The sequence below is a fragment of the Dendrobates tinctorius genome, unplaced genomic scaffold (assembly GCF_039654945.1).
Source record: "Dendrobates tinctorius isolate UK_male_01 unplaced genomic scaffold, ASM3965494v1 ptg000030l, whole genome shotgun sequence".
Taxonomy (NCBI): Eukaryota; Metazoa; Chordata; class Amphibia; order Anura; family Dendrobatidae; genus Dendrobates; species Dendrobates tinctorius.
The window spans coordinates 30,598,072-30,613,727 of NW_027361698.1; the positions used below are offsets into that span (position 1 = coordinate 30,598,072).

Consider the following 15,656-nt stretch of genomic DNA (forward strand, 5'->3'; position numbering starts at 1 on the left):
CTTTTTTAGAGCTTAAAGTGTAAGTGTTGCTTTAATTTTTATTTCATAAATCAATAGTACGCATGAAAATAAGCAAATTTGTAATACATCTTATTAGAGAAATATGCTTCTTTCTCTGCCAGAATTGATCACTCATTAAACAAATTCTCAGTTCTGTGGTAAAATTTGTAAGTGAAGACAGACTGTCTCATTACTGAATTTGGGCATGTCAGTTGCTATGGATACAATCCACATAGGAGATGGCGGAGGAAAGAGGAGTTCTGCCTCTAGCTCCTCCTTCTGTCTCCATAGAATTGCATTCCTGGCACCTGCCATCTCCTACCTCAGTAATGGGACAGTCTGTCCTCACTGAACACAGATTTTTACCTCAGAATTGAGAATTTTGATAATGACTGATCAATTCTGTAAAAGAAAGAAGCAAATTTTTCTGATGACATATATTACAAAGTTGCTAATTTTCATGTGAACTATTGATTTATGAAATTAAAAAAAGATTTGTGGTACAAGGCACACTGCAGTTTGTCATAAATTTGCCGAGCAGGCATCGCCACACACATCACGCCCTCCTCCTGTCCAAGCTCCACCATATCTGGTGAAGCTGGCCATACTGGCATCAAAACAATGAAAGTCAAAACAATTTTGTACAACTTAGGGTTGTGCAAATATTTAGCGACTTTTTAAATGTTTTCTACCAGGTTTCTGGCGTAATCGCTTTCATGATTCGGGGACTGTATGCTTTCGCTGTGTGGATGTGAATTTCCTTTAATTCCTACCAGCATCACTCCAAAATCCGATGTGATTACATCCATATAATATAAGATACTGCCAAATATGATGGCACTATGGAAATAACATGAAAAAACACCAATCAATAATTTCTCTTCAAGATCTCCGTCACTGATCCTCTGACATTGGTACGCAAGGATTGCTGCTGACAGCAGCAATTATATTAGAAAATATAGGCAGGCTCACTGTTTAACACTACGGGATTGGTTTTTATCGCATTAATTACTATAAACACAGCACAAAAGTATTGGCAGTCTTACATGCAAGATTATGGCTGCATTGCTCCCACCAATTCATATTAGACTTTTTATTGGATTCTTTATCTCACATTTCTACAGCTGAAGGCTAAAAATAAAAAAAATTCCAATACACTAGATTTAAACTAAAACAAAATGTTCTTTTTTTTACTTCACTAGAAACAATCAACCTCTGAGTATATCAAATAATAATCAACTGATTACACCCGGCAGATACACAATTATGGTTTTTCAAAAGTTAATATATAATTTCATTTCAAAGATTATACCAACTGGAGAACCTAGTGGTTAGTATACTTCTTTTGATAGTATTGTGAAGAGGATGTAAAGTCAAAGTAAATAGTGTAAATTGTAAGAAACGTACCACTTCTAGGTACATCGCTTAGTAAAGCTTTGTTCCCACATCTGGCAGCATTGTGGCCTGAAACAGGAAATTCAACTGAAGGCCACAATTTGCTATGCACAATTTGAACACACACAATTGTAATCAGGGGATCTCATTACGAATTTGAAAATGTGGCTTTTCCTTGGGTTAATATAGTAGTCGGATGATGCGAATGAGACATAATTGTGAAAGTAGGGTATTATTCAGTTTAACGATTCATGTACACGGCTGTATTAGCATCCTAGTTGTGCAGAACCGTAATATGGATTACACAGAGGCTCAGATTTCATACAGTAATTTCTAATTTTTTTAAATTTAACAATTAAAGATTTGCTAGTATTGAGAACAAAAAGGTTCATTTTGTATGTCGTGGTTCGAGATAATGGAGGAAGGGACAACCCTGAAGGCCACCCCTCACCATCCCAGTTCTTATTTTAGATCTGGAACTAATATAGCTTAAAAAAATATATATATAATATTTTTGCACTGAACGTACGATAATGTAAATTAAGTGAAAATGTTATATATGTTTCAAAAAATAACTGAAAACAGATAGAAAGAAAAATTGAGAAATATCAGTGAAAAAATAAAAATATCAAGACTCTTTGCAGACCAGCATAAGTGGAAAAATAAGAGTCCTGAAAGATCAGGCATCAAAATGATACTAACTAATAACTAAAAATATACGGAACTTGGGGAAGGTGCTCGAGTAGGTTTCCAATCCGTGATAGATAATATAAGTAGAACCTGGCACTCAAGAGAAGTATGTAGCAAGAGTTATATTTACAATCCAACCAGTGCAGAACAATATATTGACAACTTGGACCTTCATCAGAAAGGGGCTGTGTAAGAAAAATTATAGACTAAGTAAGGACAACTTAGAAACTAGACAAAAATAAATCAGACAACAAACAGCAAAATGGAATGGTATTGGTAGTTTGTGAAACCCACAACAGACAATCATAGTTAAAATTCTCTCCATTTTGAGAGCTTAAAATGTGCCAAAACAGAAAATCAACCTCACACGTAACCCTATTTTAGAAATTACACTGCTCTTCAACTTTAGCTATGGATGTGGTGACTATTTAGTCCCCACAGATGTTTTCCAAAAATAAGCATGCAGTTAGTGTAGCAGAACAAAAATTGCAAATATGTCAGTACAATGTGCCAACATGTGCTTCTGGTGAAACAATCAGTAAATTAGTTGGGCTCCTCTCATTACACTATTGACAAATATGTGGTTTAGGCACACTTTATGGCTCCAGAAGCACAGGAACATTTGTATTTGTGAATTCACTGGATTGTTTTTGTTTCAGAGGATGGGAGCTATGTTACTTTTCTGGCCTTTGCGCTTTTGGGTAATTATGGAGATAATTTCATCAACAGACCTAGGTGGGTCTTTTTTTGGTGGGTTGAGCTGAAGTTTTTGCTGATACCCTTTTGGGGTTTATAATATTTTGGATCTGTTAAAGCTCAGTTCACATTTATCCTGTGCAGTTACGTCGCAGTTTCCATCTAAATCTGTGAAATCCGTTGATTCAGACAGAACCTTGATGGGTATATTCACTAAGAGGCAGGAAGACTTACTATTGACTCTGTCTGCTTCTGATCCATTGATGTCCATCTTTTTAGAGGCACACAAAAGGTGTGGTTGACTGTTTTGTGCATGCCTAAAAAGATAGGACACCGCTGGGAAAGAGGGCAGAAGAACACAAAAAGATGTGTCCATATGCCTATTTAAAGTGAAATGTTCTGTCGGGGATTCATCTAAATCAGATTTTTGGGAGATTTAGACAAAAATCTGGAAACAAGGGCTTAGTATGAAGCATAGACCTATACAAGACCTATACAATTTTTTTGGAGGCAAATAAATTAACAGCAGTTAAACCATTTTTTTACACCAGAGTACATGTAGTAGGATGGGGTGAATGAAGAACATCTGCTCAAGATAGATGTCAGAGCAGTGTCTGGTCAAGCATCATGAACATGCATTCCTCTGTTCATTCAACTTGACAGGACAATAAGTGGAGTGAACTAAAGTAGAAGATAAAAACCTTTCTGGAGGCTGAGAAGTAGGAGGGAGAAAAGGACATGACTCTACTTTGTTGATGCGCTGAGGGGGGGAATGAGGATGAAGAGATCAAGATGGAGGAGATGGAGAGTTGTCATCATGGTGGAGACAAGGAAGTGTTGGCTGTAGGCAGCTTGACACATATAGCCTACTTTATGTACCACTTCCTTTCCAATGACCCTTGTGTTACATTCATCTTGACCAAGAAATAGTGCTGGTTATTCACCCTGCTAGAACCACGCTACAAGGAGAATGGTGCATATCTTCTTCCTGAGGCGGAGAGGTCTACTGAAATGGTGCTATACCAGAAGGCCATTGTAGAAAATATGTTGAAAAAATTTTCATCAAACAATGCTAGGGGACAAGTTTCTTTGTCCAACCACTGAGGAGTGATGAGGGAGAAACAAACCTGGTACAACAGAGGCAGGGGTATACTGTCAAAGGCCTGGGTCAATTTATTGACACCCTAACAGCATTGAGGACCTGACGACTAAGTATTTTTCACAAGGAGGGAAAGGTTTTTAAAGATGATCATGCAATATCTAGCCAACCAGTGTACTCCCTAATTCCTTTGCAACCTTCAACTATTTGTTCTCAAAACAGGACACTTGGGATGAGCTGTAATCTATGCTTTTGACGTGTTGTGCTACTCTTGCACTAGGGGCTTGTCTGCGTGGGTTTTCAGCGCCGCCAGGAGGGGGGTCGGTCATAACAGACAGGTGCTTTCGGCTGTCAACAGAAAATGCTTCAAATTTATGTTTAGAACCTATAACTCTGCCCTTCACAGTGCCAAACAGACCTACTTCACCACCCTGATCTCCTCACTAGCCAACAACTCCAAGAAACTTTCGGACACCTCTCACTTCCTCCTCAGGCCAAAAGCACAAGCCCCTATCACAGACATTTGTGCAGATGACATGGCCTCCCACTTTATAGAGAAAATAGATAATATCCATCAGAAAATCCGCTCCCAACCACCAAGTGCTATGACTCCCATCCCTCCCTGCATTTCCCCTGGCTCTTTCCACATTTGATCCCATCACAGAAGAAGTCTCCAGACTCCTCTCTTCTTGTCGTCCAACTACATGCACTACCAATCCCATTCCCTCACATCTCCTCCAGTCTCTCTATCCAGTCGTCACAACTCACCTAATTACAATCTTTAATCTCTCCCTCTCCTAGGGCATTTTCCCATCCTCCTTCAAACACTCTATTGTTACTCCATTACTAAAGAAACCCATTCTCGACCTATCCTGCACAAACAACTACAGACCAGTCTCCAATCTCCCTTTCGTCTCTAAACTTTTGGAGCGCCTAGTCTACTCCCGCCTTACCCGTTACCTCTCCACTCACTCCCTCCTAGACCCTTCAGTCCGGCTTCCGCTCCCTACATTCGACTGAAACTGCACTCATCAAAGTTACCAATGACCTTATGACAGCAAAATGTAAAGGTGACCACTCTCTGCTCATTCTTCTCAACCTTTCTGTAGCTTTCGACACTGTTGACCACTGTCTCCTACTCTCTAGGCTCCACTCACTAGGCATTAAGGACACCGCTCTCTCCTGGTTCTCTTCTTAACTTTCTGATCGCTCCTTCAGTATTTTGTTCGCTGGCTCCACATCATTTCCTCTTCCTCTCGCTGTCAGGGTACCTCAGGGCTCAGTCCTTGGCCCCCTTCTCTTCTCTCTCTACAAGGCCCCAATTGGACAGACCATCAGCAGATTTGGCTTTCAGTGCCATCTTTATGCTGATGACACACAATTATATACATAATCCCCCGACCTTACCCCTTGCGATACTAAAGAACACCAGTGACTGTCTTTCCGCAGTCTCCAACATCATGTCCGCTCTCTATCTGAAACTTAACATCTCAAAAACTGAACTTCTTCTGCTCCCACCATCTACTTGTCATGATCTCAGTGCGGGTTTGACTCGCACACATGGGGTTAATGCCTGGAACCAGTGCTGATGACTGGCATTTCTGGGGCTAAAGGTTGTGATCCCGGTGCAGGCTTACCTGCACACCTGGGGCTATGATTGTGGCCTCTCCCTGGTTCTGGGGGAGGCTTCTTATAGCCTCAGGATGCTCCCATCCCTGTCAGTTATACTTTCGCCCTTGGCATTGAGTGGTGACCCCTGAGTGTGTTAGTGCTGTGTTCTGGTTACTTGATTCTCTGTGTATGACTCGGTCTGTTCCCTGGATATCGCTTTGGACTCTGCCAGGTGTCTGTTTTGTTTTGATCTCTGCTTGGCCCTGATTATCCGCTCTGTCTCCTCCCTGGTACTGTACTGATATCTTGTGTATGACCTTTTGCTTTGTCTGACCTCCCGTCTGTTTATCCCTCCTGTACCTCGCTGGTCTGTACTGTGCATGACTTCTGCTTTGCCATAATCTGAGTTCTCTGGCTTCTCTGATGCTAAGCCCCGCCCCCTTGCAGTCACATGACCGTTCACATGACCATAGGTCCTGTGCAAGCTTGCTCATTTTCAGTGTCCGCAGGTCCCGTGCCTCTTTACTTTCCAGCGCTGACTGGACCCTGACACTATTAGCTTGAAGCACGCTTTGTCACCTCTGCTGCCCTGCTCCCCAGGTAACTCTTAGCACTGCTTCTGTACTCAGGACATGTGCACTGGCTCTATGAGCAAGTGTAGTGCGGTGTCTCTGACACTACTAACCTCCCTAAATCTAACATTTCCCTCTCCATGGGTGGCACCATAATAACACCCCGGCAGCAGGCGCACTGTCTGGGTGCTATATTTGACACCAATCTCTCCTTCATATCCCATATACAATCTCTTGTCCGCTCTTGCTGCTTACACCTAAAAAAAATCTCTAGAATCTGCCCTTTTCTCACCATGGAAAAAACAAAAACCCTCACTCTCGCATTGATCCACTCCCGCCTGGACTACTGGAATGTTCTATTAATTGGCCTCCCCATTACTCGACTTTCCCCTCTCCAGTCCATACTTAATGCGGCAGCCAGGGTCATCCATCTGGCTAATTGGTACTCGGACGCGTCCGCTCTTCACCAGTCCTTACATTGGCTGCCCATTCATTATAGGATCCAATTCAAAGTACTTGTTCTCACCCACAAAGCTCTCCACAGTGCGGCACACCATTACATCTCCTCCCTCATTTCTGTCTATCGGTCTAACCTTCGCACTAATCCGCACCTCCCACTCCCAACTCCAAGACTTCTCCCATGCTGCACCAATCCTCTGGAATGCTCAGCCCTAAGAAATTAGGACTATCCAAAATTTGCACAGTTTTAGGCGTTCCTTCAAAACGCATTTGTACAGAGCGGCCTATCACATTCACTAATCAAAGTCATTTTATGTGTAAGTGTGTGTGTAGCCCATTCACTATCTCCATCTATCCCTCACTCCCTCAAGATGGCTGTGTGGGGAAGGTGACTTGACGGACGGACTTGACTGGAGGGAGAAGGCATGGTTTGTGCACTGGAGACGGATGGTAGTAATGACAGAAGGGAGACAGCTGGGGGTAGATGGAAAAGGGAGTGCAATACCTAGAATTGGCCACAAGATGGCAGGGGGAGCGTAGTTCAGGACTTGACATCAGCTTAGGGCTTAGGAAACCGCTTAGTCATGGGGGGCGGGGAGACAGGAACCCAGGAGGGAAATTCCCGAGGAAGGGGATAAATAGGACAGGACAGGGTTCCAGGGAGGCTAGTCCCGGGAGGAGCTCAGGAGGAGAAGACTCAGGACAGAAGACTGACAACGGTGGAGCGCTCAACCAGGGGACTGACAGGAAGAGACAGTCAGGGGGGTGGCCCTGACACCAAGAACCGCAGGACAGACGAGGCCCCAGGGGTACCGATTGGACGACGACCTCGGGCAGGTGAAGCGCTGGCGGTAGATAGGTCTAGGACAGCCCCAGCGAAAGATCCGCGAGGAACGTCACTACGACTGAAGGAGAGGTGAAGGTACCCAGGCCTGGAAACGGAGAGCTGTAAAAGTACTGCGGTGTATGGCTACGGTCGTCAGGAGGACGGCCAATAAACTGGGACCTGTTGCAACTGAAATCTGCCTCCGTCTCGTCTCTGTGTCGTCTGGTCGTGGTAAGCAGTGGACCACCCCCCAATCTGGGCCCCTACCATAGCTGGACCATCATTGTAAATACATCATTGTAAATGCTCACCTGTACTTTGTCTCTTCCCCACGTCATTGTAGATTGTAAGCTCTCACAGGCAGGGTCATCTTATTTTGCTTTAATCATTGTATCGTTAACGTTACTTATCACTTGTGTTTTGAAACTGCTAAACTGTAAAGCTCTGCAGAATAAGTTGGCGCTATATAAATAAAGATTATTATTATTATGCAGTAATTCTACTACATACAGGCGATCAGAGCATCACCTGTATGTAGCAGAAGCGATCAAGCTATGACAACTTCTAGCCTCCCATGGAGGCTATTGAAGCATGCCAAAAGTAAAAAAAATAGTTTTAAAAATATATAAAAAATAAAAAATGTAAAAGTTTAAATCACCCCCCTTTCACCTCATTCAAAATAAAAAAAAAAATTACACATGCTCATATTAGGTATCGCCAAATTCAGAATTATCCGATCTATCAATAAAAAAACAGGTTTAACCTGATGGCGTAGCGAGAAAAAAAATCGAAATGCCAGAATTATTTTTTTTGGTCGCCGTGACATTGAATTAAAATGCAATAATGGGTGATCAAAAGAACATATCTGCATAAAAGTTGTATAATTAAAAACATCAGCTCGGTGTGCTAAAAAAAAGCCCTCTCCCAACCCGAGATCATGAAAAATGGAGACGCTACGGGTCTCAGAAATTGGCACAATTTTTATTTTATTTTTTTGCAAACTTTGGAATTTTTTTCGCCACATAGATAAAAAAGAACCTTAGACATGTTTGATGCCTATGAACTCATAATGACCTGGAGAATCATAATGGCAGGTCAGTTTTAGCATTTAGTGAACCTAGCAAAAAAAGACATACAAAAAAACAAGTGTGGGATTGCACTTCTTTTGCAATTTCACCGCACTTGGAATTTTTTCCCATTTTCGAGTACACGACATGCTAAAACCAATGATGACGTTCAAAAGTACAACTCGTCCTGCAAAAAATAATCCCTCACGTGGCTATATTGACTGAAAAATAAAAAAGTTATGGCTCTGGAAAGAAGGGGAGCGAAAAATGAAGACGAAAAACTGGAGAAAGCTCCGGTCAAAAATAGAAAACCAGATTAGACTTTGTAAAAAAAAAATAAAACATTTAAAGGAGTCAGCCCAGTTTTGGAAAAGCATTCTTTGGACAAATGAAATGAAGATCAACCTGTACCAGAATGATGGGAAGAAGAAAGTATGGAAGAGGCTTGGAACGGCTCATGATCCACAGAACACCACATCCTCTGTAAAACATGTTAGACGTAGTGTGATGACATTGTAGAAAAATGATTGCAATTTCTAAATGTTTAACAGGATATTTTTGTTCAACCGCTTCAATTAAACCTGAAAGTCTACACTTCAATTGCATCTCAGTGGTTTCATTTTAAATATAATAAGTGGCATGCAGAGCCCAAATCAAAAAGATTTGGTCACTATCCAAATATTTCTGAGCCTAATTGTACTTGGCTGAAATCATACCGCCAGTGTCTGATACATCATCCTTGAAAGATGGAGAAACATGCAATCCTTTAAGCTTAGTGCAGGATCTGAAAGGTCTTGCATGATACCGGTCTTTATAGAACAGAAAAGAGCAATTACCTGTGCCGTGCACCTCTCCCTAAGCTTTATTTTTATTGGCAAGAGCGCTTCCACGTTTTGCCCTTTTTGAGATATAACTTTTTTACTGGGAGTAAAAATAACGCAATATTAATGGCCCACCAGAATCATTTCTTGAAACGTTTTGAAATATGTATTTTCTGGTTAGTCAATGAAGGCATCCGTCATCCAATATCATTATTTTTCTATTAAATATCAAAATGAAATAACAATATTTTGCATTTTTTCATAAATTACCAAATCATAAGGATTTATTATGTTTCAGTTCTTATATAATTGACTTAATTTATGAGATTATCATACGCTGATAATTCTACCAGTCTGATAGAACGAATAATGACTGTGTAGGGATATATTGTATGTATAAAGAAATGGTGTTGAAACTGTTGATATTTTAACTTCTTCATTGTAAGTAAAGGCTTTTATTTTTTTTTTTCATTACTTTGATTCTATAAACATATTTTTGTTAGATATTTTAGAGACCTGTAATTAAATTAAATGTCAGAGATGTTAAACCAGAGGCTCTACTCAAAGCTGAAAATCTCAATAATGATCTCATTGGGATTTCCTTTTCTCCCGCAGATGTCATTAAAATGCAGAAAAAAAAATCGGTATGTCAGAGCAGCCAGCCAAGTTTCTAGTTGCCATTTTAACTGAAAAGCATGGAAAAAAAAATCTGTTGTTAATATGATTTTGGATTGTATCATTGGCAATAAAAGGGTAAGAAGCATCTAAGCAAAAATTGATTGATTAGACCCCATGTACAATGTCATGTCATTGAACAGGTGACTGCTTTGTAAAAGCTGACAATGAAGGATGACGTTAAAACTCCGCTAACACATGGTATGATTTAGCTACATCTCCAAGTCTAATCAGTATGTTCTTTACCTTAGGACCTTGATTTCTACAGCCAAATTCAATAAATTTCCATTTTAAAGAATTATGCTCTAAATGTCCTCTGCTGAGAAGAATTTATATGAAAATCTTCAGAAACCAGAGTACAGTTTTTTTAAATTGATATTGATGCATTTTCATATAATTCGTTTTATAAGGGTCCCTTTACATGTAACAGACTTATTCCACAAGAATACAGAAGAAATTCCACAGTAGCAAATCTGAGCAAAATCATGTAGATTTTCTTGTTTATCATGTAAAATACTAATTAAAAAAATTATATTGATCTCAGTGATGCTCTCTTCACTTCTTTAGTCCCCCACAGACCTCTGTACACCCGGCCTCCATTGATGATGTCTCTATCAGATCGGGGGAGGTCAGTGGATGACAAAAGAAGTGTAGCCATTATAGCGCTAAGAAATTGGGATTTTTTTTTAAACTTTGCGCATAGAATGGTTTTTTTTGTTGCTGCCCTTATACATTTTGTTGCAGATCTCTTTTAAGTAATCAACTGTAAAATTGGCAACAGCTGTTTTTTTGCCGTATTTTGACTTCTTCATTGAGCTCAATGGGAAAATATTCTCAAATTATCATTGACCAATCCATGACAGGAATTTATTTTCTGTGGGGTTGAGAATTTTCACATTGTGGATACAATTTGTTGAAATCTCATTCACTTTTCTGTTACTAGTCAGCAAATCTAATCCCTGCACATTTGCTAAATTTGACATTCTGCATTTTAGAGGGGTTTTTTTTAAAGCCATAATTTTACATCTCACCATGTTCTGAAATTAAAAAAGAACAATACTCACCTTTCTAATTCCTTGTCACTCCCTTAACCATGTTGGTTTTACTGGGTTCCGGCAATGACATGGGACCTCAGTAGCCAATCATTGGCTGTAGCGGTGATATCCCTATACCACGGAGATACTGTAAATGCCATAGCTGCCACTAGTCTATAGGACATTACTGGAGCGGAAATAACAGACAATTATTGTAGGCTAAACATTGACTAGGAAATGGCAGAGGGTTGTATTGTGTTTTTTTACCATTGTAAAACCTTAAATTAAAGTAGTGAATTTTCATACACATGGCATAACTATGTCCACAGTGCTGTTACAAGGCAAAATAAGTACCAGCGGGTTCCAACTACAAAGCCATAGGTACTTTGTGTGCCACATTAGGGTGCCCATATAACACCCTATTAATTTAATATTTTTCCCTTAGAAAAAAATACTTCTGGAGCAGAATACCTTTTTAAAATGTCATCTAAAAGTCGTGCTAAAAGTCATATGGTTATATGCATAGTCTTAAGGGCTTGTTCATATGAGAGTATTATATTAACTTGTGCTGTCCGAATAAAACTCAACAGCAAACTGACCAAAGCAATTCAATAGGGCGCTTTAAATGACAGTTTTTCACATGGGCCGAGTAAAAAAAATTGCAGTGTGCATTATTATCTTTTGGGTGTTGCATGACATCCGCCTAAAGAAGAATACGGATGTTCAAAAAAAAAAATTCAATATCATCTGTCTAACATCTGATTTTTATAGAAACATAGACATTATTAGGAAACTGTAGAAAATGGACAAACAGATGGCAATCCGGATGGCAAATGGATGAAAATCATCCACGTTTTCTGGATAAAATTCAGATGATTTTACAGTACAAAAAATCTAGAAGTAAGAGCAAGCTTCAAGACTTGTGGTCTAACTGTTTAATATCGTGAATGAGTTTTCCAAAAGTAATGTGATGTTTTTGAACAAGACAACACTAAATATTTTAATTATTTTTTAATGTTTTCTTTATGCCAGTGTGAAGGAGAGAATGGCTAATGAAGTCAATTATTAACCTTACATAAGCTAGTAATATATGTGGGGTGGGAAGATGGTGTCTACATCCTGGAACTACGACCTGGAATCCTTCGAATGTGAGTTGGATATACTGAAGACCATATGTGGAATAGACCTAGCATGGATTTAACACAGACTGATGCAATGGCTGCTGAGAAGTTGTGCAACACCCTCTTCCTGCCTCCTACATGATCTTTTGTTTATACTAATAAAGTTCAGTTTGGTGCCAGCTCTTGCCGAGAGAGGAGCACACATCTGACCCTGCGTCCGATGTCTTTCTTCTATGCATGCACTTGGCTCATATTTATCAGGTCTGGAGAAGACAATCAATAAGATCTCACCTTAAGAGATCACTCTAAAAACCAGTATGCCGAGAGCAGAGCCTGTGCACAATTTCTGATGTGACTATTCCACTATAGAGCAATAATTGTGCCTATACATAACAACAGCATAGTAATCATACGTGTCCTTTAATTAGGGGGCCATAGAAAAAAAATCTGATCCGAAACATTCTTGTGTTAGATTTGCTATAAGTCAAGTCCAGATGTCCTATTCTTTACCTTTCGGTGCTCTTGAAGGATAACTGACGATGAGCATTTCTTGTTACAGACCGTGCACATTAACCTCTTCTTAGAATTTCCTAAAAAAAATGAAGAATATACCTCAAAAGGGAGGAAAGAAATAATAGATAAAGTACTGTGGAACAGATATGATTACTAAGATGAAGCACATATGTTTATAAAGACTCTTCTTTATCAGCTGTTCTTGCCAATTCTATGGCACACATGAATGCTAGTGTGATATTATGGCTACGAGGAGGCAAACACTTTAATGAAGAGTTAAACAGTGTGGTGAATATGTTACACGGCACTATAATGTGAACACAGTGCTATGTGGCACTAATGGGAGACATTCTGTTATGGACAATATAGTATTAGCACAGGTGTTATATAGCCAAATAGGCAAAACATTGAAAATGCATTATGATCATAAGTTTCAGAATCTACGGTAATCTGTACTCTCCCAATGGAGAGTCAATGGACGTCAATTGAGCTTAATGGAGTCATTTTATTTCTTCGTGGAGAATACAGATTTGTAATAGTGATTTCTAGTCTGAGCTACACAAAAAAATAGGAAGTCTATTAGATTATTACTAAAAAGATAGGTGCACATGAGCGTTTTCTGTTCACGCGAGACAAATGGTTTGATTATTATGAACAGATACTGATCAGAATTTGATCACATGGGATCATTTTTTCTCGGAGATTAAAAACAGTTTGGTAGCACTCGTCCAATATCATTGGTAATCTACCCTTACTATTAGGGCTCGCTCACAGAAGTCTATGGGTGTGTGCAAAACATCAGACTGCCCTCGGATGCCATCCAAGGGCAGTCTGATATACTTAGAGTCGCAGAATGGAGATAATGAAGAAATTAAGTTATCTATCTTCTCCGCACCTGTGATCCGATTCTCACATGCAAAAGAATCAAATCATTGGATTCTACTTTCCAGTGTGAGCAAGCCCTTAATCTACATATCTGTAATATTAATGTCATGATCCAGTCCGGAGTTTGCTTCTGATTATAATCTCCCCAAGATGGGTTAATTTTCCCTGCCTCATTTTGGTATCTGTCTGGCTATTTCAGTCAGCTGTTACCTGCAAGCAGCATCAATTATAGTTCCTGTCTTTGGCATGAGCAGCTGACCCCATTATACCCTGATTTGTCTTCTTCCCATTTACCTAGGTCCCATTCCTGTTTTCCCCTGTGACGTCGCTCATCGTACTACTCGCTCTCTGTGTTGTGACCTCTTGGTACTTGACTCGGCTTGTCCTCTGACCTGTTTAACTCTCTGTCGTCTCTTTGATTTTCCTGCTCCCGACTGGCTCTGACTTCTTTGGCTTGTTTCTGAACACGTGTATTACTGTGACCTCTAGTACTTCGTTCCCTCTCTGTTGCTGTCTCGGCTTTTCTGATGACTCTTCCGCCATCTAGTGGCTCCTGCCTGCTACTCTGTGGTTTCACTGTGACTGTACCTATTTTCCTTCAACCACACCTGCTGGTGGAGGTTGTGTGCTACTGCGCTGCAGCAGGCATTACATTATAACTGACCATATATTTAGAGGGTTTTATTCATTTTTTTACCTGGCTATGGATCCACTGTGCAATTTGGCTGAATAGGTGTTCAGTTTCACGCAGATGATGCGGGAATTGACGGTGGAACATAGGTCCCTGGCCACGTCCCCTTACTCAATTACAGAAAGAGTTGACGGAGACGGTTAAGACGGTGCAGGGTACCACCCCCCATGTTGTCAGCAGGTCTGGCAATTCTGTAGATGTCACCTTGCATTCTCCCGAACCTTTGGTCAAGCTCCCTGACACCTTTGCTGGTGAGAAGGATAAGTTTTGTACTTTCAGGGAGGGTTGCAAATTGTTGTTTTCACTGAGACATCGATCTTCTGGGGATGAAAGTCAGCAGGTTGGAATAATTATTTCCTTACTCAGGGAAGGTCCCCAATCTTGGGCTTTCTCGTTGTGCCATACTGCCCCTGAACGGATTTCAGTGGATCAGTTTCTGAGGCCCTAGGACTTATCTATGACGAACCAGACCGTGTCAGGGTGTGAGAGGATTCTATCATGGGTCTTAATCAAGGAAAGCTCTCAGCCGAGTGGTATTACTTGGAGTGTAGACAATGGTCCCCAGAGGTCTTATGGAACTACTCTGCACTCACATGCCAGTTCCGGAGGGGACTGACTGACCATTTGAAGGACACTCTGACTCTCCACTACCTAGTCCTTTGGAAGAGGCTATGACTCACGCCATCTGTATTGATCGAAGACTAAGGGAGAGGGGTGTCATGCAGAGAGAAGGGCCTTTGCTTCTGAGTAACCCTGATGCTATGCCTCAGTCTGAGCCCATGAAGGTGGGGGTCACCACCATCAAGGAAAGGGAGAGGAGATGATGATGTGATGGGAGACTACTTCTACTGTGGTAGTCCAGGAGACTGGAAAAAGGACTGTCCCTCATGTCCTTCTACTCCCAAGGTGCCGGAAAATGCCTAAGTCTGGGTAACTGTCGAGGAGGTTGCCCAGACTCTCAGGTACCTTTTTCCTCATCTCTTAAACTACAGAGGGGGGTACTGTCATGATCCAGTTAGGGGTTTGTTTTTGATTATTCTCTCCCCGGGATGGAGTTAATCTTGCCTGCCACATTTTGGTATCTGTCTGGCTATTTCAGTCCGCTGTTACCTGGAAGCAGCGTCAGTCATAGTTTCTGTCTCTGGATTGAGCAGCTGACACCATTATACCATGATTTGTCTTCTTCCCATTTACCTAGGTCCCATTCCTGTTTTCCCCTGTGACTTCGCTCGTCGTAGTACTCGCTCTCTGTGTTGTGACCTCTTGGTATTTGACTCAGCTTGTCTTTGATCTGTTTGACTGTCTTCCGTCTCTGGCTTTCCTGCTCCCGACCGGCTCTGACTTCTTTGGCTTGTTTCTGAACACGTGTATTGCTGTGACCTCTAGTACTTCGTTCCCTCTCTGTTGCTGTCTTGGCTTTTCTGATGACTCTTCCGCCATCTAGTGGCTCCTGCCTGCTACTCTGTGGTTTCACTGTGAGTATACCTATTTTCCTTCTCCC

The 15,656-nt window shown here is 40.9% G+C and overlaps 1 protein-coding gene across 1 annotated transcript in view; it reads right to left on the bottom strand.

Annotated features, from left to right (window-relative positions):
* The window catches only part of PRDM5 (PR/SET domain 5), a 462,601-nt gene that overhangs the window by 312,843 nt on the left and 134,102 nt on the right, over positions 1 to 15,656 (bottom strand). Inside the window, exon 9 of the mRNA XM_073571995.1 lies at positions 12,577 to 12,656. Coding sequence (XP_073428096.1) covers positions 12,577 to 12,656 — 80 coding nt within the window. The remainder of the gene's footprint in view (positions 1 to 12,576; positions 12,657 to 15,656) is intronic.